The following is a 27,049-nucleotide window of genomic DNA, read 5'->3' as shown; positions in this document are numbered from 1 at the left end:
GGGCTCTTCTTCCCCAGATGCCGATCAAACCTTGGAATTCTCTGCCCAGCAAAGGTCCCGCTAGAACCTACCCTACTGGGATGCAACTCGGAAGCAGATGATTACTGACTGAAGCAGCGTTTTAGAGGATAATGGAGATGGGTGATTAAGTCCAGTGACTCCAGGTCTGAGTGTGGGGTAAACTCTCTTTAGAAGAAGAAAGGTAGGATGTCTCTCCAGTTTCCTGCTGCCTAAAATTCTAAAAACTCTAACCACACTAAGGGCTGGGAAGCAATTCTGCCCACTCTGTACCAACAAATACCCATCTCCTTCAGGTCTTTGCTCCCATGTCACCCTCCCCGAGGGACACCTTCTAATCACCCCACTGAGAAGCGCAACCCATTCCCACACAGCACTGGCTGTGTCTGCCTTCCCCTGGTAGAACTGAAGCTCTGAGAGGGCAGGGATTTTGTCTGTTCTGTTCTCAGCGCAGCGTAAACACTCTTAGTTGAATTAATTGATTGCTGTTTTGGGGGTTTTTTTTTTAAGGAGCAACAAATAACTCTACAGAACAGTTTCTACAGTAATTATTAGCCAACTAAGTAAAAAGAAGTATTATTTGGCCCAGAGTTTCTCTCTCTTTCTTTTTTTCTCTCCCTCTCCCAGTCAGGGATTTATTAAAATTAAACAGATTAGATGGAGCTCCTGATACTCAAACTGCTCAGCAAAGCCTGCAGCGGGGAAGTGCCAAGCAAACACCAGAGACATTTGTCTCTAAATTGCTCTAAATACCTTCTGCAAATGAAATTCTAACCCAGCTGCGTTTGAGAGAAAATGAGGAATAACTGGTCATTGTCAGTGGAAGAGAAGATCAGGCAGTTATAATATTGCACAATATACTGGGGCGAAGGATCTCTCGGCAACCATAGATTTTGTCTCAGGTTACCCTGGGTAATCAGCACAGCTTTTAGGCTCAGCTTTCCCCAGCTTCAATGCTTTGATGAGAGAGCTGAAATCCCTAAGCTTTTATGATTAATTACTCCCCATAGGTACACATATTTCAAGGAAAAACTCTTTTACGGCATGATGGCTGCAGAGCGGAGGGGGCCGGCCAACACACTCCAAATTTTAATAATCTCTTACTGATGGGGGCAAGCATCACGCCGCCAGGAAGCGCCCAGCAGCCCTCATCATCAACTCAGTCACAGGGACCGGCCTTGAGGCTGCCTCTAAACAGCTGCCTGTGAATGAAATGCTTGGGCTGATCCTGCCCAAACCCTGCGAGCACAGCCCTGGGACCAGGTTCTGCGGCATCACTTCAGTGGGATACCGTGGAGCAGACCTAAGAAATACCACCAAACCACACTGTCTTCTATTCCAGCCACTAATGACTTAAAGCTCAAAACCCAGAATTTGGAGGCCAACATTCCAGTTCCTTAAGGAGAAAGAGTTTTGTTCAGTGGGGGTGGAGAAAACTCACTTCCCTCCCTCATGGTGTTTAAGGGCCTTTAAACAACTTCCTAGCTTTCCAGAAAATTAAACGTTCAAAGAATGAAAAGTCAGATTTCTTTTTTTGTTTGATTTGGGTTTTTTTTATATTTTGCAAAAAAGAGAAACATGTCCTAAATTTCAATAAGACCAAAATAGATTCTGTCTGCTTTGGACAATACTGAATTTGTCAAGATCCATTTAATCCCTGCTTACAGAAATACCATAAAACCAGTAATTTACCACTTCAATCCGTACATCAGACTGACCCCAAGCTTGATCTTAACCTGACCTTGTGTAGTCCTCTCATCTCCCTCGTCCTTCATTTCTTTCTTCCTCATTCTTTACTGAAGTAGCTGACCTCCTAACCTAAAGCCAGTCATTCTGCCGCCAGGGTCATTATCAGAAGAACAGACCAGAAAGCAGGAGTCCTCCCCAGTCTTATCCATGGACCTCTTCTGCTGCTGAACGCTGCCTGTGCCAGGCTGTCCTGGGCTAGGTTGTTGGCCTTACGTCTGGCGCTCACAATTATTTGAATCCTATCACCTCTGCTCTACTGTAAGGAAAGAAGCTGCATCCCCACCGGGGGGCTCCCCTCACCCCGACCCGTACAACAGTGGGACAGCTATAGGAGATCATTCATCAATACTGTGGCTTCCATCCGCCCTTCCCCCAGCCCCTCTGCGCAGGCCACTGCGCAAGGCCACGGGGAACCTGTACCTTTCTTCTTAAGGAATGCTCTCCTGGTTGCAAGTGGGCTATGGCGGACCCGAGAATTCTGTAGAAACTTCACTGCTGTGGCAATCTGGTAGGGGAGATAAAACAGAGAAGAAAAGTAAACGTCAGTAGTCTGCATTTCAAGATTAAAAATCCTAAAAGTTTATCCCAGGTCCACAGAAATAAGCACAATACTGCGGTCAAATTAACCACTTATTTCTCACATTTAAAATCTGCTTAAATAACAGACTATGTCGGTTCCCTACCTTCATTGGCTTCCTGTATCTGGTTCTATCAAATCTAATCCCCTCGGCCTAGCTTTTCAGAGCTGCGGTAATCTTTCCCTGCTCTCCCTGTTCAAGCTGATTCTTCACACTCCTCAGCAGGTAGCCCTCCCCTGGCCGTGCTTATCCACGTCACTACACCTGTGCCCACACCATGCCCTTTTTCTAGAAGGCCTCCCTTTCCTGCCTCTACCTGTGTAAACATGACACACACAGCAGCAGCAGCAGCACAGCCCTTCCTCAGGCTGTGTTAACTCCCCGAAGCCTTCCCTAAATAAGCAAGCCATCTCTGGTCTCCCCACTCTCTTAAATGCTTCAGCGCTTACAGTGTGCACCACGTAACTGAAGACACAGTTGCGCTGTCTTCTAATGCTCAGGCTGCTTCCCCAGCTACGCTGCTAGTGTCTGAAAGGAAGAGACCACGCTGCAGAGACAGAGACTGGCAAAGCGCTGAGCACACACTGGCTGGGAAAGCTCCTGGAAGACACAACACACAGAGCCACTCACACTGGTCCCTCTTATTCAATGGAGCTGAATTCTGAAGAGCCCTCAAAGGACAAAGTTTGGGGTTTCATGGCTACAAGCTGTCAGACCGACAGATTATCTACCTACCTCTGGTAATGATATTATTTAATGAAATCTTCCTACCTACGAATGAGCCACGTAGGGGATGGAAGGAAAACCGTTGATGGTATTAACCTTCACACCACTCAGCACACACGAAGCGTGTGCTTGCACGCCGCCTGTCTGCTCTCCACCCTGGACACTAAGTCCAACGGGTGGGAAATGCCAACCTGCCCCCTGATAGGAAAGGGGCCATTGTAGATGACTGGCATTATTTATCTCATCAAAACCAAAAGAATGATGTAGTCGCAAGGTACAGGTAAAGTCAACAGGTCCTGCAGTTCACTCATAAGTTGTTGAAAGAAAAAATTTCTAAGGGGCCAAATATAAGGAAGTTTTCTAAGATCCTTCAAACTAAGGGCAGCAGTTGAACAGAGATTCAAACAGAAAGTACTGTGGCTATAAATGGAACACAAGTTACAAATCTCCTCTTCATATTTTATATGAATTTAATCTTGAGACCAGACAGACCTCTCTGGTAACAAAAGATAGGATAAATCAGAAAGAAAAAACTTCACGGCCATTCCCTTATATACTTTCCCTGGGATCCCTCCATGGGAGGCTTGCCTCAGACCCTCTCCCTCAAGGACAGACCAGGTACCCAGACTGGCAGATTTGGGCCTGTCAGTGATAAGACACACGAGTGCTCCTTGAGACTGGTTAGAATCTGTCCAACACTGCGAGTGTATTACCCACCATCATGAACTGCAGTGACAACCAACCAGTTCTGGACTAGAGAAAAATCAATGTTCAAGATTTTAGAACCCCAAGACTATATAAGCACCCCCGAGCCCCTCGACCAGATCTCCTCAGGTTGCACCGAAATCAAGAAAAATCTGACAAACATCAACAAAACGGACGCGTTCTAACGAAGAGATGGGAACGGGGAAAGAAAGAAGAGAGAAAAAGGAAAGGGAGTGGGGCGAAGGAGGGAACGGGAGAGAAGAAGGCAGATGGACGAGCAGAGGAGATGGAACAGAAAGGAAGGCGAAAGAAAACGGAAAGGGGGTAAGAGCGAAGGGGAAGTGGCGAAGGAGAAAAACAAGAGGAGGAGAGGCCTGGCCACAAGTTACACCGCCCCAGGCCCCACGGGGTCAAGGCCAATCTGCACAGCTCAGATGCCTCGGGGTTAATTGTTCTTCACCTGGAGAAAAAATACACCTTCAACGCCCAAGACGACGAGGGCATTTGTATCGTGTGGCAGGCTCCACGCGCCCTGGTACGTGTCCCAGGCGTCAGAGGAACTGTGGACAAGCAGGTCTTAAGCCAGAGATGCTGACAGCATAGCTCCTGACATTCACCGGTAGAAGCGTAAACCTTTCCTTCCTCCTTCCAAAATTTTCCATGACAGAGAAAGATAACAGAATCCCACCACTAAAAAGCACAGGTTTCACCTTGCTTTTTTAATACAGTCCTTGGTATATGCATTTCTGGTCAGAGAGCAAAGTTCTGATGGGTTTAATGGTGCACTCAATGCAGTGCTTGGCGCATTCCATCAATTTTTTTTAAAAATTGCATCTCTTATTTCTTTAAATACATTAATCAGCCTAGTGTAGGCAAAACGGATCCATCGGACAATGCAATAAACATGAATTATCATCTATCCAACACGCATAATGGCTTAAAAATACATAATAGCAGGTGTAGTTTAAATGATTAGTTATTACACCTGTGGTGGGTCTGATTCAATTGGGAAAAATCATGTTTAATAGGTTAAAAGGTTTAGATCACCATGCTTTCCTTAAAGTGGCTGTAGAGAGGGAATGATGGAGTGCTCTGTCATTAGTAATTCATTTAAGAAAAACGTGGGGGATAGAGCAAAGAACAGCATAAACGAGCGAATCCAATTTAAACATCAGGTAAAGTAGAAAACACCTTTTAAAAAAGCAAGATAAATGAATTTGGAAGGGAGGTGAAATTGACGTATTTATTTTAAGGGGAATTTGACAAAGTCCCGGCACACTTCAAACTTGCAAAAATATGAACAATTTCTTTTAAAGTTTCCATTCACTAATTTCAAGCCATATAAAATAATACTGCCGAACACCTACATCAAGTATATTTGGGGCCTGTTTACGTTCCTCTTGATCTTTGTCTGAAAAAGCAGGCGACAGGCAAATCACATATTTAACAGCACCGATATCACTATGCCAGATGCAAAAATATGAAGCATCCAAACTAACAGCCTCAACATAATGTGCTTTATAAGAAAGATACCCAGATATGAAAACCGCTCTCCTTCCGCTAATTATTTCTTCAGCTGCTCTTTACTCTTCTCCTCTCTCCTTGTAAGGACCTGGCACTTCAATAGGGCGGAAAAGGGCCCGTCCAACGTAGAATTTTACAAGCCCTATGATTCGCACACAGACGGTAAAAGATTTCCCAAAACCTTTCTCCATACTGCAACGATATGAACGCTCTAGATAACTGACAGTGTCCTCGGTTTGCATCTTTCACTCGACTACTGTTGGAAACTTTTCATTAACTTCATGAAGCAATTCAACTGACTCTTCCCTCTGCAAAGGTCCAACACACACAACACGCTTTTGTTGGGTGAAATGATGGGGTGCCTGCTGCCTGTCCTTCACTATCGTTTGATTTTCTAATTAGGAGATGAATGTGACTATTCATGGGTTATATTTGTGCCCAACTAAATTACACAAATTCAGGCCAAATCTTCCGCCTCAATGTCAAAGATGTAAAACGGAGGCGGGAACTTTATTGCACACATTGTGGGAGTGCAGCAAGCCAGGGGAAATTCTGGTGCAAAGCACCTGATGCCATTGTTGGAGCCACTTGCTGTTGAGTCTGTGATAAATATGGAATTGGCCTTCCTTTCCCCTTCTCTTGCACTAAGAGAGTTCTTAATGAGTGCATGGTGAACTACCAGTAGCTGGTTTCATAAAAATAAAGATGACAAACTCAGAAGAAAACAGAAGCAAAGTTTCTCATCACCTCTATTCCTGTGACCCTTTGTTCCACCTCCCTCCTTCAAAAAGCAAAATAAAACAACCCTGTCACCATCAACTCCGCAATTTTAGGGAAATTTGCTAATTTTCACCGTTCACCACTAAAGCTAGAGATAAATCAAGGTGCAAAGAGGAGTAAATCCTTGCCTTTGCAGTGGTTACACTGGAGTGACTGCCAGTAACCCAAGAAAAAAGGAGGGGACTTCAGGTTGAAAAACACCTTTGGATCCAAGATGATTGGCCAATTGAGAGAGATCTGTGCTTGAGAGACCAGGATTTGTAACTGTAAAAATCAATGAATACAGAATACTCAGGCGCTATCTACGATGAACTATGTGCTGTTAAATGCGTTGTGTAGGGTAAGTAATCCCTGGTGAGAAGAAGCGTGGCTCCTGACAGTCCTCGCTGAAGAGATGCTTCCTAGGTGTTTTCCACTCTCCTACAAAAGACCTGCACACTGTAATCTCCAGAACGCATACTTTATTTTCTGCACAAGGGGGGCCGGGAGAACAGAGCTTGCCTAATAACGAACCTGGGGTTGGAGGGAGCCTTGGCACTTTGCATCTGACACGTAAACCTGATGCACTGTCTCCAGTGACACATATTTGGAATGTCACCAGTTCCAGCACTCCTGTGTGCTACATATACATCTATCTCCTAAAAATGTGAGCATTCATTAGCCATTTTAAAATACTAAAAATATTCAAAAATTAATGACACTAACAACCAAACCCAAGTCCTTTTTAACCCAGACAGATCCCAACTAGAGGGCAAAAGAAAATGACCAACACGCGGGCCCCAAACCCCATTCCAACACTGCAGCGCCACACGTGCGCATCTGAGAAGATTAAATTGCCCGTGAAAGGTTCCTACGCTCGTACTCTGAAGTAGATAGATACCCAGAATCCTGTTAACAAGCGTTAGACCAAAGCCAACTCAAGGTTTAACAAGGACTGACTATAAAAGCCGGGCAGTGCCTAGAATGAGAGAACCCTCTTCAAACAGAAATGCTGCGTTTTAGTAAGAAATCAGTACTCTGTCAGGAGTTCCCTGACAAATATGGTTATCGGTGGCACAAGGAAATAGTTGCAAAGCAGCTGTTAATCAGAGAAACACATCGTAGAACGCTGATGCTAGCACTCGTGAAAAAATGCAACGGGCTAATTATGACGCTATATATCTCACTAAAGAGGCCGTGTTCCTTGAGACTCCAGGCAAAGCACTCTCGGATCCAGGGTCCTAGGACAACATAATTCTGGTTTTCTGCATCCAGAATTCTTTCTTATCTGCGGCTGACAGTCCCAGCCAGGCTCACCGTTGCTTCTCACGTCTACCTGCCCTCTTTCTAGGTAGGGAACAGGTGGGGAGGGCAACCACCCTGAAGCAGGGGCATCCCCAAGCCACATTCCAAGATGCTGCACGAATACATCCAAAAGGTGTCAGATCCTAAAGCAGAATAAGAGAAAACCTATAAGTACGCAAAAGAAATGTCAGAATCATCTTTCTAAGTGTGTCAAGAGAGCTGCAGTCAAGGAGAGCTGCCCCCAGCCGCCAAAATGAAAAGAAAAAAAAAAAAGGGAAGAAGAGGAAGCAATAAACAGAATATAGAGACTGCTGCATTTGAAATCTCCAAGGGAGAAAGGGAGTCTGGCAGAAAGCTGCTCTCAGAGTGTGAAATGCAACTCAGGGAAGCCGAGGGTCTAGCAGGCAGGTAAGAGGGGAAAGTTAATATGCAGAGGAAGGCTCGATCAGCCAAAATTCAATACGATCCTCTGCAAGGACAAGGAGGAACAAGGCTCCCCAAAACCAGACTCGTGGGAGTGGGGGGAGGGCACCACGCCCGCTCGGAGCACAGCCACTGGAATGGCAAGAGGGGAATAACCTTGAGCCGGCCGTGCCGAGGCGGCCGCAGCGCGGAGCCAAAGTGCCCCCTAGCCGTCACGCGAGCCCGAACGAAGTGTTTTCACTCGGCGAAAATGAAATGTTTTGCAAGATGAAACAGAATGAAAATTGAGGTTTTAGGTAATTACTAGTTGGCATTTACATATCACGGGCTGGTTCAACACCTATTCATTTTCCTCTTTTATTTTCAATTTTTTAAAATTGCTCATTAAAAATGAACAGATGACAGTGACAGGGATTATTCCCCCTTTCTCCTTCTCTGAGGGTTACAAAATCAAGAGGTACTTTTCGCCCGTTTATCTACAATTAACACACACACACACACACACACACACACACACACACACACACACACACACACACACACACACACACACACACACACACACACAGCCAAAGGTATGTTTCATTTACATCAGAGGGGGGAAAAGGAGAGGGGAAAGTCAACAAAAGCCAGGAAGCTCAAAAATAAAGACAGTGAATTTTAATTGAGCCAGCCTCCTGCACCTGGGTGAGCAGTGAGCTACCGAGTGGCCTGGCGCTCAAGGAGTTAACGGAAAGAGCCTCTCTTTCAACTTGGAATTTCCTGGGTTTTGTCATTGTATCCTTCCCATTGTTGATTTGGGTTACAACCCTATACTAATTAAGCTGTGGGCCCTAATTTCCTTTGTTTTACTTTCCTCTGTCCTTTTGTTTTTCACATTAAAGAAATAAAATATCTCTGGTAGAAGTGCACAAGTTGACATGATAGAACACAATATTTGTTAAGGTCTATTGTGTAAATCTGCATGAATTCCACAGCATGCATTATTGACCCTAGTCTCTTCTTAAAACACATTGATATATGTAGTAAAAGCCTTTATGAAGAGTGGCAACGTCATATGCACAAAAACTACCCTTCCAAGTGAACTATCTCTGCACGTAAATTTTTCTTCTTGGCCCTAGTTTAAAATACTGCATGAACTACTTGTCAGAATGTCATTGTTTTGTTATCTCATTAAACTAGTTCTTCCAGAAATGTATGTGGAAATAAAGAGCATCTTAAGCCAACAGGCACTATCTAATATCAAGTGACAGTGATTTTAGGGACACAAGGGTGACTTTGGAGAGTACTCTGGGTGCCGACTTGCAGCCCAAAGGAGCTGGTGCTTGAGTAGCAAAGCCTGACAAGCAGAGCTGCTGATGCAGAGGGCAACCGTAACCACGCCATGGAAAGCGCTGTAGTGCACATGCTTGCCGTAGAGGAAATAAAAACCCTTGTTTCTGGGTTGAGAAGATCAAAGTTCCTTTTTAGGAAAGGTTGAGAAGGAAAAGGACTTTCTCCTTCAGGGAGAAAGAAAAGCAAATTTAAATGCCTGTCCCCATGCATCCCCACCTGAATTTAGATAGCAGCCCCTCTAATTTCTGATGCAACCAACAAAGCAGTTACCCAAAGAGGAGAGAAAAAAAGGATGACATTTGCCTTTTCCTTAGCTTTGAAATCCAACTGGCAGCAAATTGTTTGAAGTCCTGTTTAGAGAAGAAACCGTAATAGCCTCCACACTGAAAAGAGGAGGAAAATGCCATTATACACGGATCACGGTAGCAGTGACCTCAGCAGAGAAGGCAAACGAGCTGGCTGCAAGCTGGAGGGGTGGCGGGTGTGCCAGGAACAAAAAGAAAAAGGTTTCTGTGTGCCAGCACTGTGTGGCAAGAGCTGGGTGCTCGGTCCCAGGAGATACCAAGAAAAGGCAAGGAGTCTGATTTCCTAACACGGTGCCTTTCAACAGCGCGTTGCCTGCTCCTTTTTCCAGTTTCCCTTGCTTTTGTATTTTCCATATTCTTCTAATTCCCCTGCACTGTTAAAGAGGAAGCAGAGAGCACCCAGGCTTCATGTTGTAAAATTAATGAAGGTGTCAAGCTGTTGAGCTGAATCACTCCAAAGGAATGTAATGACTCAGTGTCCAAGATGTTCCCTAGGAGAACTGTGAGCTCACTCAGTGGCGGTGGCTGGTGACTCCAACACTAAAAATATGTAGCAGACAGTGCCCAGGACCTTCCTAATGATACCACTGCCTCTACTTCCTAATCCCTTCTCTCCACCACACGTTGAATTTGATGCTTTCTGAAGGTTACTTCTCCCAAACTCCAGCACCTTCGCATGCTCAGCAGACGAAGCTTCAGTTCCCACTTCTTCTGAAGTCAGGCCAGACAAAGATTGGTAAAGCTCTCTCTAATCATGCACTATTGAGATGTGGGATGATTAGGAAGGGGATGAAGATGGACAGTGACACCTTCACGTGTCAAGTTATCACTGGGGGTTAGACGCTGAATAGATGACCACCAGGTGGTGCAGGGCGGGGTCCCTTCACGATGGCTGAGCACCTTCTGCTCTGAGGGCAACAAGATGGGCTCCTGGATTCCAAGGAAGATAAGCTCTGGATCAGGGAATTCTGTCTAGCATCACCCCACATAGAGCAAAAACCTAAAACTTTGAGGAGTTGCTAAATGGCACTCCTACCAGACATCCTACAAGAAAGTTGGAGAAAGATTAAATGTTAAAAAATAGATTTGAATACCAAAAAAGTAGTAGTCACAGCTCAGAAACAGCTCGAATCCAAAAAGATAGCAAGAAAAAACTTGGAAATGACAAATGTGGGTAGCCTTTAAATCGTCTTCAGATCCTCTAGAAAGCAGAAAAAAAGCGAACGATTAAGATCTGCTACTAAGAGAAGACCACCAAGTCCTGGTTCCTGCTATTATCTTAGATTCTTCTATGGTCTGAGGGAAAAACTAGGAGTAGGAGTTCCAAAAGTATGATTCAGAATAGAGAGAAAGCTGGCACTCAAAAATCTTCAAATTTACAGTAAGATGACAGGAATTAGAAACTGTTTCTATTCAAACAGTCCCATGAAATCAGCTCCTCTCAGGGGAAAGTCGTCCTCTTCACCAAGCACACTGGCCCCTGGGAATGCACAGAAACAGACCCTCTGCCAAGATAGTAAGATCAGGGGAACCAGCTCTGGCAGCAAGTGGGGTCACATCCGTATGAAGTAAGCTGGTGGCCAGTTCAACTGTCTAAAAAAGGGTATCTAGCATGGGTCAGGCCTCTCTCGCCGACTTCAGGAGTAACTCATCCACACGAGTGTAGCACAGAGAAGCAAGACAAGCCATGCCTCTGACACGGATGACGAATGAGTCATCGCTTTTTACACATCTTTCAGAGGCACTGCGATAAGGACTGTGGAACTGATTCTTGTACCCATTGTCAGATCTGTACCCACAGACTGTCTTTGGCACCAAGATGTAAATTTGGAAGAGAATCTAAATCAAGAGATATCAGTCCAGTCGCCTCCTCCGATAAACCCCAATTTAGAAATTTTTAGCTCAGCAAAAAAATCCGCTGCACACAAAAAGAATTAAATGGTAATCATCATGGCTTTGAACCATTCAGTAACCTTTCACTAAACACCATAAACATTCCTATTATCAACAACCACAGCTTCCCATAAACAAATACACTTTTAAAAATAAACGATTCAACAAAGGCCTGTTAGACACCAGAGCCATCTTGGCCATGAGGCTCTCAGTACAGGTCTCCTACCTCTAACAGGAAGATAAAAAGGAAGGTCTTTCTGTCCTCCATCTGATGTTGCTAGCAATCTTGGTCACCTAAAATGAGCATGTATTTTACTTACAATTAACCCAAAACTTAAACAGTTTCCACCATTAAGCAAATCCATCCTATTGAGCACCCTCTTCCTCCTCTAAATCAATGGGAACTCATTTCTAATTCCTTCCAGCTCCGTCTGGGAAACAGAGAGAGGTTCACTTTTCGTTATCGGAAGGATTAAGAATCACCATCTTGCTTTGCAATCTTCTTCATTCTCCACACCCTAATTGTGCTAGGGTGAAAGACCCTGAGATCACAAAAATCCCTACATCTCCTCAATTTGGCAAAAGCTTCCTGAGACATCACTCATGGTTTTCTGTTCACTGTCCTTTCTCTCTCTCTTCTTGCCTGTTTAAACACATGGACACAGAGTTATTAACTTTTACAGGAAAACCAAATAAAATAATGTCGAAGCAAAAATGCGGTGACGTCAGGCTGCAGCTAGCACCATTCATCTGTGGGAATCTGATTAGCGCTCTAGTGGCAGAGCTACCTGGAAAAGTGCTCACAATCAAATAAAAAAATGATACCAAAACATTAACCTGATGGCTAAAAACTCCACATTTAAACAGTTAAAGTAATAAAGGAGCTTTTATTGAGTATTTTTTATATTTCATTATGCCCCAAATTGATGAGGACTCCCGGATACATTTTCTAGACTTTTGGTTACTCAAATCAAATGCTCTCTTGGACTTTTTTTTTTTTTTAAACTAAAAGGAAACAGCATTTCTTGTAAATTTGAATGAAAGGATTAAAGCTTCTCCTACAATATCAATATCAGCTTTGAGTGCAAACACAGCCAAACACTGCAACAAACAGAAGCCTTTTTTGGTTTATGTACTTTTTTTTTTTTTTTTTTTTTTTGTGGCACGCGGGCCTCTCACTGCTGTGGCCTCTCCCGTTGCGGAGCACAGGCTCCAGACACGCAGGCTCAGCGGCCATGGCCCACGGGCCCAGCCGCTCCGCGGCATGCGGGATCTTCCCGGACCGGGGCACGAACCTGTGTCCCCTGCATTGGCAGGCGGACCCTCAACCACTGCGCCACCAGGGAAGCCCTGTACTTTTTTTTAAAAATAAATTTATTTATTTTTGGCCGCATTGGGTCTTTGTTGCTGTGCGCGGACTTTCTCTCGTTGCGGCGAGCGGGGGCTACTCTTGGTTGCGGTGTGTGGGCTTCTCATTGCGGAGTGTGGGCTCTAGGCACGCGGACTTCACTAGCTGTGGTGTGTGGGCTCAGTAGTTGTGGCTCGCGGGCTCTAGAGTGCAGGCTCAGTAGTTGTGGCTCGCGGGCTCTAGAGCGCAGGCTCAGTAGTTGTGGCGCACGGGCTTAGTTGCTCCGCGGCATGTGGGATCTTGCCGCACCAGGGCTCGAACCCGTGTCCCTTGTATTGGCAGGCGGATTCTTAACACTGTGCCACCAGGGAAGCCCTGGTTTATGTACTTTAATCCTAAACCTGCCCACAGCCAGCAGAGAATTTTCCTCCATGATTTTACCTCACACAAACACTCTATTTCCTCATTCACACACATTTTGCTCAAAGTTTGTAGGAAACAGGGACTTCCCTGGTGGTCCAGTGGTTAAGACTCCAAACTCCCAATGCAGGCGGCCTGGGTTTGATCCCTGGTCGGGGAACTAGATCCCACGTGCATGCTGCAACTAAGAGTTCGCATGCCACAACTAAAGACCCTGCGTGCCACAACTAAGACCTGGCGCAGCCAAACAAATAAATGTTCAAAGTTGGCAGGGAACAGGACGTGGCAGAGTGGCAGGGCAGAAAGCGGGCCAGGTCTCAAGAAACCTGCACACCGAGTCCAACCCTGACGCTATGTCCTCAAACCCGGCCCCTCACGCCCCCACTCTGTGCCTCAGAGTCCTTCATTTCTGTAAAATAAGGGCTTAAATAGATGGCCTTCTGGACCCTCCAAGCTGCATCATTTTATAATTTCCAGTTGACTCCAGCAGGCAGCCTATGATACCTAGGCCAGGGAAATGGGCAAGGGTCAAGGACCAGAACCAACCATTCGGGAGCTCAGCTCTCCAATCTCACCCAATCAAAAAAAGGAGGAAACCAACAAAGAAGGAGAAGGAGAGAGGGAAAGAGAGAAGAAATCGCTGCTGCCAAAAAAGAAATGACAAATTCCACATATATTACACATAGCAAAGATTTATTCACATTACTTACTATTTATTTCGAATACAAGCTTAGTTAAATGGTGTCCAAATCACAGAAGATTAAAAACTGCAAATGAGAAAGGAGAATTGAGCCAGCTACCAAGAGATACTCACAGACCAAAGACCAGATAGTGAAAAAAGCCTAGCAACAAATGTCAGGAGAGAATCATCTATGAAAAGCAAACAGAAAACTCAAAAAGTTTATCAGTCCGGGGTCATTCGGCACAGATGGAGTCATTCAGAGGAGGGGCAAATACACAACAGATCTATATTTCAACAGGTTTTGAAAACAGAGCTACACTTCCAACACAATATAAACATGTACATCTAAAATGATGATACTGAGTCATCAGGATTAAATTATAGTCTACTCTGCCTAATAACGTGAGAAAGCATATAACCCATTTTATGTAATTCCCAGCCAAAAGTTTTAAAGTGTTTTGTCTTGATGGCCATCTGGAAAACGTGGCTATCCAGAGTGACTTATTCCAGGAGGCTGGCAGAGATGGTGGCTTCCCTGACCTGAACAAAAACAGTTTTTATTCAAGTTAGTTAAGAAGCAGGAAGCCAAAGATTAAATAATGAATAGTTACTAAGCATTCACTGGGTCCACACAGCACACCAGGCACTTAAAAAACCAAGAAGAACAAGCAAAGATGCTGCTTTTGCAGTTATAATCTAGGACAAGGAAAGCCATCCGGCCCCATACATGACCTAGGACTCCCCTCGTCAACAACCTTGACAAATGATCAGTGAGCCTCCACTCAAATGCTTATAATGAACAGAGAACTCACTCTCTTAAAAGATTACCAATTCATTTCAGGAGTCCTTCTTTAAACTGAATTGAAATCTGCTTTCCTGAACCTTCTATCCATTGACTCTAGTTTTCTGTAGGAGAATACTACTAACTGATCCACTTTTTGAAATAATGCTGGGTAAGGAATGAGGATAGGTCTCTGTCACTTGGCTATCTTTTCTATAAAAGCATTTCCCTTACTCTGCTTATTAACTAAATGTGAACACCCGTTTCACTGTATAACAGTTTCATGCTCTTAAGCTCGGTAAGAGCAGCCTTGCCCTTTCTGGGGAGCCAAGGCTACACCTGTAATGTCAGAATGCATTAGCAATAATAAAGGCCACAGTAATGCAAGAGACGACTTCATACACACGTCATTCCAGAATAGCTAAATTCAATCAAATATGGCAGTGCTTCCTACAATGCTATGATCACCGGGGCCAGCGCGTGTGACGTGGGCCCACTTACTGGAAGCCGCTGGAAAGAGAAAGTGAGCGCTCTGCTTTGAGACTGTAATGGACAGAGTTTTTACCAGCCCATAAGTGGTTTGGCATCCTTCTTTCCCAGGAATTACCTAGAAATTCATTTAACATCTAAAGACTACAAATGACACTTTAGAAGGCTAAAAGTACATGAAGAGAAGGGCAGAGGGGCTCGTATTCTCTCACCCTCATCTTAAAGATATATGATCCTTATGGAGAGAAAAGTAAAAAGTACTCCCAGAAGGTGGTAATCAAGAATCAAAGCCAGGGACTTCCCTGGTGGTGCAGTGGTTAGGAATCCACCTGCCAATGCAGGGGAGACGGGTTCAAGCCCTGGTCTGGGAAGATCCCACATGCTGCGGAGCAACTAAGCCCGTGCGCCACAACTGCTGAGCCTGCACTCTAGAGCCCCCGAGCCACAACTACGGAGCCTGCGTTCCACAACTACTGAAGCCTGTGCACCTAGAGCCCGTGCTCTGCAACAAGAGAAGCCACCACAATGAGAAGCCTGCGCACTGCAATGAAGAGTAGCCTCCGCTCGCCGCAACTAGAGAAAGCCCATGCACAGCAATGAAGACCCAACACAGCCAAAAATAAATAAATAAACTTATATTTTTTTAAAAAAAGAATCAAAGCCAAAGATAACCTGGGCTTAATTCTAACTCAGTCACTAACTTCTTCAGTAAGTTTCAGAGAGTTGGTTACCTTTCCTGTTTCTGCTTCCTCATCTATAAAATGGAACTATAACTGCATAGGGACTCACCAAAGTGTTACAAGGAATAATTAGTTAGCATTTATATAATACTTTTGATCTTCAAAGTAGCATTATTAGACTATAGAGTAGATATGGTTTGAAAAATCTTTTTAAAACCTAAAATAAAGTATGCAAGCAAATTCAGAGAAGCAAAACAGGCTGACCTCATCTCCCAACAGCCAGATCCCTTTACCCCCATAGGCAGCCATTTTCTGCCCTAATCTGTACTTGCATGTAGAGACAAAGGTATAAACCTTTTACTGGGAAAATTGGAGGAGGTGGAAAGAAGAGAGAAGGGAGAAAGAGAAGGTTAGAGGAGAGGCACTGAAGAAAACGTAAAAGGGAAGAGAGGTAAGAAGAGAGAAAAATAAGGGGCAAGGGGCTTCCCTGGTGGCACAGTAGTTAAGAACCGCCTGCTAATGCACGGCACATGGGTTCAAGCCCTGGTCCAGGAAGATCACACATGCCGTGGAGCAACTAAGCCCATGTGTCACAACTACTGAGCCTGTGCTCTACATCCTGCGAGCCACAACTACTGAGCCTGCATGCCACAACTACTGAAGCCCACGTGCCTAGAGCCCATGCTCCACAACAAGAGAAGCCCCAGCAGTGAGAAGCCCGCGCACCGCAACGAAGAGTAGCCCCCGCTCGCTGCAACTAGAGAAAGCCCTCATGCAGCAATGAAGACCCAATGCAGCCAAAGATAAATAAATAAAACAAATTTTTTAAAAAATTTTTTAAGAAAGGGGGACAAGAAGGGAATAGAAAGCAGCAAGAAATAAAGAGAAGCAAATCCTAACCCCTAGAAGAAGAGCAAAAACAGGAAGAGAGGAAGAAAAAAACAAAGAGAAATGGAAAAGAAAACTTCATTAGGGAACAAATATAAAGCATATCCTGTTTTCAATGAAAAAAGAAGGTTAAATATGTTTTTTCAAGTTAATTTTTAAAAAAAAGCGGAGGACAAAGAGCAGAGGATAGAGAAAGAGAACATAAAGCTTTAAAGAGTATGTCTGGAAACCAGAAAGCTGGAAGGGAAATCATTAGCAAGTCCACAGCGCATCTACAGTGATACTGCGTGGATCAATTCATTTAACGCTGCCCTGTACATTTACAGAAAAGTACCTCTGATATAATAAAGGCTCATAAACACGCAGAAATTGGGTTAGACCTGTTTCGAATTCCTGCCAAACAATGGTTCAGAAAAATGAAGCTTTATTTTAATTAGCTGGACTCATGAGTGATTTGATAACAGCAGATGCTGTCTGGATGCTTTCAGCTTGATGGGCTCCACATACATGAACTTAGAGTGGTTTTGATGCAATTAGGTGTTTCTTTCTGTTCCAACATGCCAGGTCCTAGGACCAAAACCTATGTGTAGCCCCTACATGTTACTATATTTACCTACATGTTAATATTTCAAATCATGAAGATGAGAAAAGTGACCACATAATAGAAGTAGAAAAGTAGTTTTCAAAGTAACTGGTGAGTAGACGAAAATATTCTCATGATGTATTTTTTCTTTCCACAGGACAAAGAGAAGTTGCGTAGTTGAGAAAAAGCCACACAGGGCAGCATCGTATAGAAATATTTAAAGCCAAAGCTGAGACACAACAGACTGCGTACTTCCAATTCTGCAATTCCAGTCCAGTGTTACGGCAAAGGATTAGCACGCTTAATGCAGAGCCTGACCTGGGACTAAGTGGCCTTCAAAATGTTCTTTGTAATTAGGCATCCTATTATAACCCAGCTCACCACTCCCTGAGACAGGCGGTGGTGTTCAGGACCGCAACCCTGCTAGTCCAAGTATTTCCACCAGGTGCTTTCAAGCTGGGCACCTACTGCCCCTCTCTCCCTTTTAAGTACTCTCTTCCAAAGAGCATTCTGTTTGCTTTTCCCACAGCATTCACTGCCCTCTCTGCTAGGACCACTTAGAGCACCACCACCCACATGCACGGAGCTGCTAAGGACCGGCATAAAGCCAGAGCGGCTTCCAGCATAGGGACTCGCCTAATAGGAGGACCCGATCTGTTAATTTTCTGTCAGTTTGTCACAGCTGGCCTGAGAAGGGGAAGATCACGAGAAGGGGTGTAGGGAGAAAGCTCTCTACTAGGTGTGCCACTAGTCTTCCTGAAATTCTGAATCAGGCTTTCAAAATCGTTCACCCCCTGCTGAATGACAGGTAGAACAGAGGGTGGAAAAAGAGAGACGCCAGAGTTTTGACCGACTCCTCGCACAGAAGCGGGGGGGGGGGCACTTGAACCCCACGACTACCACTGCAAGCGCACAGGGAGAAACACACCCCCCCTCGCTCTCTCTCTGAGAGGACAAAACAGACATGATGACCTTCACACCAGCTCCCCTTCGCTGGCGCTAACAAGCTGAGCACTGTAAATCAAGGATGAAATCCCTGTGCCAGGAAAGCAAAGGAGAAACATTTCTTCTGTAAAGAGACCAAGGATGCTGCCTGCTTCTGAATCAGCATTTCAGGGCAAGTGTTTGGAAGGCAGGAAGCTCCATGCCAGCAACTGAAGGAAAAATATGTATTTATTATATATAGTAGGCCTTCTTCAAAAGTTATTTATTTCACAAAACCACTCTGCTAAATAGAGGTTTCAATCTAATTGAAACTGCAATCTGCATACTGTAAACACACCAATGACAGTCTTTGATATTCTGTTCTCCTCCACAGTTTATGAGTTCACAATTAGTAGATTTCCCAACATACATACAAGAATGTAAGAGTACAGAGGAGTATCCTTTAAAATATATATAGGGACTTCCCTGGTGGCACAGTGGTTAAGAATCCGCCTGCCAATGCAGGGGACATGGGTTCGATGCCTGGTCCGGGAAGATCTCACATGCCACGGAGCAACTAAGCCCGTGCACCAAAACTACTGAGCCCACGTGCCACAACTACTGAAGCCCGCGCACCTAGCGCCCGTGCTCCGCAACAAGAGAAGCCACCGCAATGAGAAGCCCGCGCACCGCAACGAAGAGTAGCCCCCGCTCGCCACAACTAGAGAAAAGCCTGCGCACAGCAACGCAGACCCAATGCAGCAAAAAATAAATAAATATTTTTTTAATGCTTTAAAATATATATATTGTATAAAAAATTTTTTCTCAGCCCCTTGCAAACCCCAGAGGAGGGGCAGAGGGTCCAAGCAGCGAAATGGGAGGATGCTTACAATACCTCCAAGGAGACAAAGCCAATCAGGGGAAAGGAGGCTGGTGGCAGCTGCCTGAGTGTTCAGGCACACAGGCCTTTGATAAGCCCCCATTCACCACTAGTCTTTTCTTTCCTTCCTCCGGGAGGCAAGGAGGGAATCCCTACTCATCCTAACTCTCTCCACTCCTATCCACATCCCAAATGAGCCATGGTTAATTAACAGAGATGCAAATAGTCACGTACTGAAATAAACGTTTTTAACAAGAAGTAAAAAGAGACCTTATAAATCATACAGAAAAATAAAAAAGAAAAGGGAGAGAGAGAAAGTATCCAGAGCAAAAGGTCATGCTACCAATAATTGAGGAAATGAGAAAGAAAAGGGACAGGTCAGGACTTCCCAAAAGGTCTAAAATTGTCTGCTTGTACCTCTGGGTTCACATCAAAAAGTGATTTATGACAGAGGAGACACTGTTCTGGGCAGAGAAGTGGGTACCAGGACTGGAGTCCCACATGCGCCCGGACTTAGCTTCCTGCACCCAGTTAACCTCTGCTCCCTGTTCCCCTCACTCACTTCAAAAAAAAAAAAAATTTAATTTTTTCAGACACTGCATCCCTAGAGCCCAAAGATATCCTTTGCTTCCTTAAAAACTAAGCATCTTCCAGTTTACAGCAACTCCTTTCTGCTTCATACTGTGACAATGTCAGCCTCTCTGTCTCTGTCACAGGGTGTAACCTTCATTTAAAAAAAAAAAAAATCAGAGCTTCAGCTTCCCATTTAAAAAAAAAAAGATAGAAAGATAGGACGAATAAATATGAATTTGAAGGGGAATTCTGCCAAAACCCAAACCTCCCAAATCTGGTTCAGCCACATTCTTGCCCACAGCCTGTACTTCTCAGTGCCTCCCTGCATTTTTCAAAATGCAGCTGCACAGACCTCTTAAAATTCAGATTTCTAGCACCTATAATTACAGGGCACTCGAGCCAGGCTCCTTTAATTAATGAACCTGACTCCTCTCTCTTCCGAGGAAATCTGCATAAGGGATGTGTCACAGGGGTGAACTGGCCCCTGATCAGTGCTATCTGCTCTCTCTGCCGGATGAGCCAGCACTGCACCTCCAACAGGAGCACGAAGTTGCCCCCACCCTGCTCCACCATACAACCCGATCCGGCACAAGCCCGTAACGCAGTTAAGGCCATAAGACATTTCTTGGAACTTAAAGGAAGAGAATGATGCTTTCCTGGGTGTGACCAGCAAAATCCAAAGAGAATGAGATTCTCCCCGGTTTGAATGCTCCCCTGATTTTACTCTCTTCCCTCTGCCGGGATGAAAAGCAGAGGGTGCAGGCAGAAGCCACTGTTCAAGGCTGGACAAGCAGCAGAGGGAGCAGCCTGGGCTTTGAAAACTCCGGAAAAGAAATGAACACAACAGGCCTGGGATTGACATGCATCCCAAAGCTGAAATAAAACTGGTAAGAAAAGCCATGCCTCTTTAAAGCAAAACAGGTGGAAAGGGGTCATGATACTGAGGATACTGTTCACAGGTCTGGAGAAAAATTTGAGCACATCCCAAGGACGATATACAGACCTCAAGAGCTGTTCCCAGGTGGTCCTCACTGATTCTTGATATTACTCCTTTCTAAGCCAATACCCGATTAGCACTTTTTAAAGAACTGGCTTTCCTTCTGGCTGCTCTGGGCAGCACAGCCTAATGCTGTCTGTATCTGCTGCACATGCCAGGACAGCCTATAGCCACTCTCCCGAAAGTGGTTAAAAGCTGGCTTGTAACCATGTTCGCTGGAAAAGAGGCTGCCTTTGGCTATAACAAAGACTGGAAATGGTTGCAAACAAAGCCACAGGTGCCGGAACAGACAAGGCCTGGGTCAAATCAAGACGACCCCAGGTAAAGTTTCAGGTAGGAGATTTGAGATCCAGTAGAAGATGCCAATGGATGTGGCAATAATAAAAACAGGTTTGGTTCAGTCACTACCATCTGATAACTGTTTCTCAAGGGTCCCTCAGGCCCACAGCAAACCCAGTGGGGCAACAGTTGTTTTACTGACCAAATAAACACACCCCTTCTACAGGTAAAGTTGTCAGACTATGTACCCAGTAACACACGGTCTGAGGTTTTCCCAGTTTCTCATTCGTGATTTGGGCTATAAAACGAGGCTAAGGCGCTACTGGAGAACATCACTGGGGTCGATCATGGAAATCTGAGTTGTGTTGTCCTAGCTTCTTAGTTCTTCCCAGGGGACTTTACACTGTAGGTGTCAAAAACTAAATTTGATCATTCTGTATTCTGCCAGGAAAGGGGGCTTTGATGTTCCAGTGACTTTCTGCCATTGCGAATACAGTTTAGGAAGAAAGGGGAAAAAAACAGTAACATCAGTCTACCCAATGGTTAAACCCTCAGATTAAAGCAAGGCATGATCACTGATGGCTGAGTCTAACTCCGTAGCGCCTGTCTTGTTTCCTGGCACGGCGACCTGCCATCGTGATGGCCAACCCCCAGAGGCTAACACCACACACCATCTCTGCTTTCCCACTAGATCTGGCTCCAAATCCACCAGCATATCCCAGCCTGGATCCACTGCCCTCGGTGCTGCAGTAGAGCTCCAGCCTGAGAGCACGACTGACAGACTGACTGTAGGAGCCACTGCTTCCGTGTTTCCAAACCACAAGCAGCCAGAGCTGGGTGAAGGATTTTTTAATTTGGTTTGGTTTTCCTACCAAGACATTCTCAAAGTTCATTGTTCTTTGAAGTGGAAGTATTTAATTTTCAAACAAACAATTGGAAGCACAGGACCAGAGAAAACGAAGAATCGAGGAAGAAGGTCAGGATATGCAAAAATAAGGAGCAGAGAGGTAGCTGAGTTCAGGAATGTCCAGGGAGTCTTGGCATGGGAGCTCACACCAGCCGGCCAGGCACTCTCTTTCCAGGGTGTCTCAAGGGGAAATCACCCATCGATCCTGGGACACACTGGTTCTAGGACCAATCCCTTACCTCAGAACAGCCTCTGCCTCAAATTCCTCCTTGCTCTTTAATGTTTAAATTATTAAATGCATTAATGTATTTACATTATTCAAGTCTTATGTGCATTTTTCTAAGATAATTTATGTATAAGAGTTTGAATGTCCATGACTGTTAATGTCTACAACCCTTCCTGTTCATTATTGATTCTGGAAGAAAAAAAAAAAAGTCCGAGTTTTAATGCCTTATTTTTAATGTATTAAGAGTCTGAATAAGTGCATTCTCTTTCTTCTTTTGTGATTTCATGCTTTAAGTAGTGCATTTATTAAACTGACACAGTAGGAACTGTGGCGAAGCCTGGCACGGCCCCACGCTGCGGGAGCCGCCAGCGGGAGAGGCGCGCCTGCTCCTCTGCCACCAGCGCTCGGCACTCTTCCCACCTCCGCGAGGGCCGGGAGGGCGGCCGAATTTCGGGCGTGCAAGGAGATTTCTCTTCCACCTTTTTAAAGCTCTTGCCCAGGTCCTCTCTCCTTGGTTAAGTGGGTTTCCAAATAAGGTGGAACTTTTCTGCTCATCGGAAGCCCTCCTCTGGTGCGCTCCAGCTGATATCCAAACAGAGCTCACGGTCAGCACACAATTTTCAGGAACAATCAAAATGCCCAGCTTAGCACGGCAAAAACAGAACAACTACTTTTAACGGGGGATCGCAAAATGCAAACATCTCAAACAAACGACACCTCCATTTAGGCAGAAAAACAACTTTCTTTTGAAATCCAGTTTCCCCAGCGTAACAGCCCTCTTTCAACTATAGACAATAGAGCGACAGTGACACCCAATGGCCTACGAGTTCATCCCAACTGAGCATTCCCCCTGGCTCTCCCCAAGGTGGGTCTCAGGCCCAGAGTTCCTGTGCCAGCATGGAAGCTGGAATGAAGTATCAGCTACTCATCAAGAAGCTGAATTGCTAATGGATAAGTTTCTTGCCACTACATGGAACACACACACAGTATGTAATCATGCACATGTGTACAAACAGCACATCAGAGCACACGTCAGTACAGTCTTTCTGGCGGCGACATGAGCACGTGCGTACATGCACACACACAGGTGCACAATACGTGGACACAGCCACACTGTACAAATCAACTGGGAGTGGGAGAAAAGATGCCAGACGTACTTCACTGCTGTTTCAGAATCTGACTCTGCCATTTCAAATGTCACATAGATATACACACACACACACATACACGACAAACATAACATGTATACGCTATGTGGGTTTTTAATATACTTTCTCCTTTTCTTTTTTTTTCCTGTTTCCTTTCTTTTTTCTTCTTTTCTTTTTTGGCTACTCATTACCATTCTTTAACTGTTACAATTTATATCAGCATATAATGTTAAATAATTACAGGGAGCTGAGCTCACTCTAGTGAGGATATAAACGCGCTGTGGGAATCTACAGATTTAAACAAATAACACTCACAGCAGGGGGTGAGCGGATGAATTAGCATTAATATCTTGCCTGGGAGATCCCGGTACACTGGTACTGCTTAAATACAGATCTTCTCAGTAACAGTCAGTATGACAGCTCCCGGCAATACGGCCCCTTTCCCTTTCCCAGTCAATATAGCAGCCAGTGAAAACAGAAATGGCCCTATAGCAATCAATATAGCAGCCAGCTAAAATAAACCCTTCCCTTTTAAGGGCTATATAATAGTCAGCTAAATGGAAGAATTGGCACCCCTGCTGGATAGCTCAGTAGAGAAGCCAATGAATGAACAGGCCACAAGCACTAAATGATCCTCCTGCTCCTCCAAAAGGCCCTGCCCGGGAAGGGAGAAGACATCCATAGGTAGGCAATCCAGAGGGAGCCTGTGAAGAGACACTTGGCAGGCTGCTCCTGGTCCCAAGGAGTAAATGTGCAGGGCACCCCTCACTGAGGTTTAATTAATATGGCCAGAAACTCTAGAATCCTTGTTCAAACTGTCAGCTGGAACGAGGGAACATCTCTCTCCAGTGGGGAGTAAGAGTATCTTGATTTGAACCCCCGCTTTGCCCCCGCCCTGCTCCCACCCTAGCCCCAGAAGGGAAGAGTATTAAGTTAACAGCCTGTGGTTTTCTATTTTCCAGCAGCAGGAATAGTGGTTGTGTCAGAAACAGACATCGAGCCAAGTGGGTGAAAACACAGCATTCTATGTTGAAAGCTGCCCTGCAGATTAACAGAACTCATGTTTAAAACTCACAGCCATCAAATTTATTAAATACTGTAATGATATCATATTTTCCCCCATTCACAGCATAGAAAATACTCTCCTTCCTTAGAGACATATAGGAAAGAAGTTTTACTGCCACAGAATTCAGAGGATGGCTCACTCTGAAGGCCCAAAGAGACCAAAGGCCTTTAAAAAAAAGAAAAAGAAAAACAACAAGGAACATTTAAGAGAGGCTCCTGTGCATCTGAAGTAATTGTTCTTTTTCATTATAACTAGCTACTTCTAAAATTAGTTCAGTAGGATTTATGAATCTGATAAATGTGGAATATGACCACTGACACCAGTGCAGGTTTCCCACAAATACTCCTGAAGTTAATGCTGGGATTTGGTTATGCTCCAAAGCAGATGAACATCAGGGACCCACCCCACCTTCATTAAAATTCCACAATCTGTCTGCCATCCTTTGAGTAAATCCACAGAGGGTCCCTGTTTCCCTGGCCAGGTGTTTAACACCCAATGATGTTCATGTCATCAATCAGGTGACTCAGTCAAGTGCCACAGTGTCAGAAACTGCAGGAAGAAAGATCCGACAGGTCCTAGTTTGAGAGCTCAAGTGCTTAAAAATTTAGATCCTGACACCCCACCCAGGCCGTAAGAATGCTCTCTTTTACTTCAGGAATTCCAGGTAAATGCCATCTTAGGTGAGAAAAAGGTTAATAAGATCAAGGCCCTCTCCTGGCAATCAACATTCTGTGTAGGAACCCTACAGGCCGTCCTAGGAAAGCCTAGCAATCTTAGTCACACTGTGATCCTGATTCAAGGGAGGAAATGGATATGCGGGGAGACCCAAGATTTTGCAAAATGCAGTATCACAAAAAGTGAGTTCCTGTTACGATTTGACATGGCATTAGCTTCTAGAGCTGAAGCCAGTGAGTACTTTATAAAATTCAATGTATGTGGATGTTTCCACTTCTAAACCACACACAAAAACTGGGGAGTGTAGACTCTCAATCTGATGGCAGTAAACCTGGAGAGAACTCATCATGATGTTAGCAGAGACTACTTCAACTACAGATGCCATCACGATCATCATCAAAGGAGCGGGTGGAGGGTGGGGGGTGTGCAGGGGAGAAAGAGGGAGAAAGAGAGACAAATGAAAGGGAAAATAATTATGAACGGGAAGGAGAAAAGAGAGACATGAAAGAAAAGATCACAGATAACAGAAGAGGTAACAAAATAAAAACAGAAAGACGAAAACCTTACTTTGGCATTTACAGTTTAAAGGTTTCAGGGCATTTTATGAAATGACAGTTGCAATAAAACAAACAGAATGGTGAGTCATCTGGTTTCCAACTTCTGAGTCAAAAGGGGCTGTTTCTAGACAAACTACAAAGCAGCACTGCTGCCTGCACACTTAACGATGCCTATCACAGCTACAGAACAGGATGTGGAGAGAGAGAACGGGGAGGTGGGAGTGAGCACTGTCTTTGCTGGTCTCAGTGTCACTGTGAATAAAGACTGTCAAGATTTAAACCATAATAATGGAAAGGCTATAAAGGTCTCAGCCATAATGTTTCCTCTGATGTTCCCTTTCATAAAATGCCCGCTTTATGTTGCCTACGTGGCAATGGTACACTAAACATCTGCGTACCAGTGGGAATGCTGCACCCTAAGTTCCCAGCGGGCAGCAACTGGGCACTCCAGCCCCTTGGCTCACCATCACCATCTACATAAGTGAGCGCACGCGGGCATGCACGCACGCACACACGTGTGCGCCACAAGCATGTGCTGCGTGCCTACTTCCTGCTGGGAGCTGAGGGATAAGGATGTGTGCCCACTGCATACAGGGTTCAGCAAGGGGCCTAGGTGCGAAATACCCAGGAAACAAACAAACGAAAAATGTATTCTGCTTGGAAATGTGGCCATACGGCACAGGGACTCCTTTGCCATTTCAGCACCTAGCAGCCCTACACAAGAGCTTGGCAGCCTAACAGTGAGATGCAACTTTTCCCCATCCTGTGCCAGAGCAAAGTGGATAAGCTGGAATACAAATCAGATAAACGCTCAAAAAGGGGGCTGAACTGGGCACCCACAAAGACTTGCCTTTACTTGGACTCGGCAGACAAAACTATACAGAAAACCGCTGGTTTCAAGAGAATCTTTTATCTGTAGCCTGCCACCTAACCATTCTAGGCACCAGGGGGCTGCAAAGAAAACAGAAACAAAACCTCTCCGCGTTAATACTGTGTAGACATGACAAAGAGGCAGGAACTAAGAAAGGACAAGGTGGACGTGAAAACCGCACGTAGGGATAAAATGAAGTTGAAATCTGTACATCAGGGAGACCGCGTGATGCAATTAGGGAAGCCACGGTACAAAGTTAGGAAAGGACCGATCTGGTCAAGCCCAACTCAGGGGCAGATGCAGAATGGTAACTCAAGCTTGCTGGGTAGGCAGCCAGTGCCAACCACAAACCATCACTGGGCTGTCTTCCCTGTTGATCTATAATTGGCGAGTCTGTGATAGAGCTACCAATTATCATTAGACCCCCTGTATTTAGTTCACAGACAAAGGGAAGCAGGAGAGACCAGTTAGTAATGAGTAAGTAATGGCCACTAAAATACATTGTATTTTACTGAGGTGCTTCGGCAGGAAAAGCCATTCAGAAAATAAAAAGGGAAAGAATAAAATAAGCTAGAGAAACTCAATTTTCTTCTTCCTTCCTTCCAAAGCCACAGTTAGGATAAAATGAGGTTTGTGCAGGTTAATCCTTATGAGGTAAGAAAAAAATGATTAAATACATTTAAAAAATCAATTGTACATTAAACCAAACCCAGGAACTGCAAAAACAAACGCGGCAGCGTTCCTCCAGCCGGTAT

At 44.8% G+C, this 27,049-nt stretch overlaps 1 protein-coding gene across 15 annotated transcripts in view; it reads right to left on the bottom strand.

Moving 5' to 3' along the window:
* Positions 1-1,454: 1,454 nt before the first annotated feature.
* The window catches only part of LOC114485055 (peroxisomal membrane protein PEX14-like), a 52,232-nt gene continuing 26,637 nt past the window's right edge, over positions 1,455-27,049 (bottom strand). For 7 of the 15 annotated variants that reach the window (XR_003678509.2, XR_003678508.2, XR_008616696.1 and 4 more), the window contains one exon: positions 1,455-2,272. Coding sequence is in view for 2 of the 15 variants with exons in the window: in XM_028485495.1 (XP_028341296.1) it covers positions 2,093-2,272 (180 nt within the window). In the remaining 13 variants the exon portion in view is untranslated. The other 8 variants (XR_003678520.1, XR_008616693.1, XR_008616694.1 and 5 more) reach the window with 5 other exon arrangements.

Source organism: Physeter macrocephalus, unplaced genomic scaffold, assembly GCF_002837175.3.
Source record: "Physeter macrocephalus isolate SW-GA unplaced genomic scaffold, ASM283717v5 random_421, whole genome shotgun sequence".
NCBI classification, from domain to species: Eukaryota; Metazoa; Chordata; class Mammalia; order Artiodactyla; family Physeteridae; genus Physeter; species Physeter macrocephalus.
Note: the sequence above shows the minus strand (reverse complement) of the source record. Positions and strands in the feature narration are given on the sequence as shown.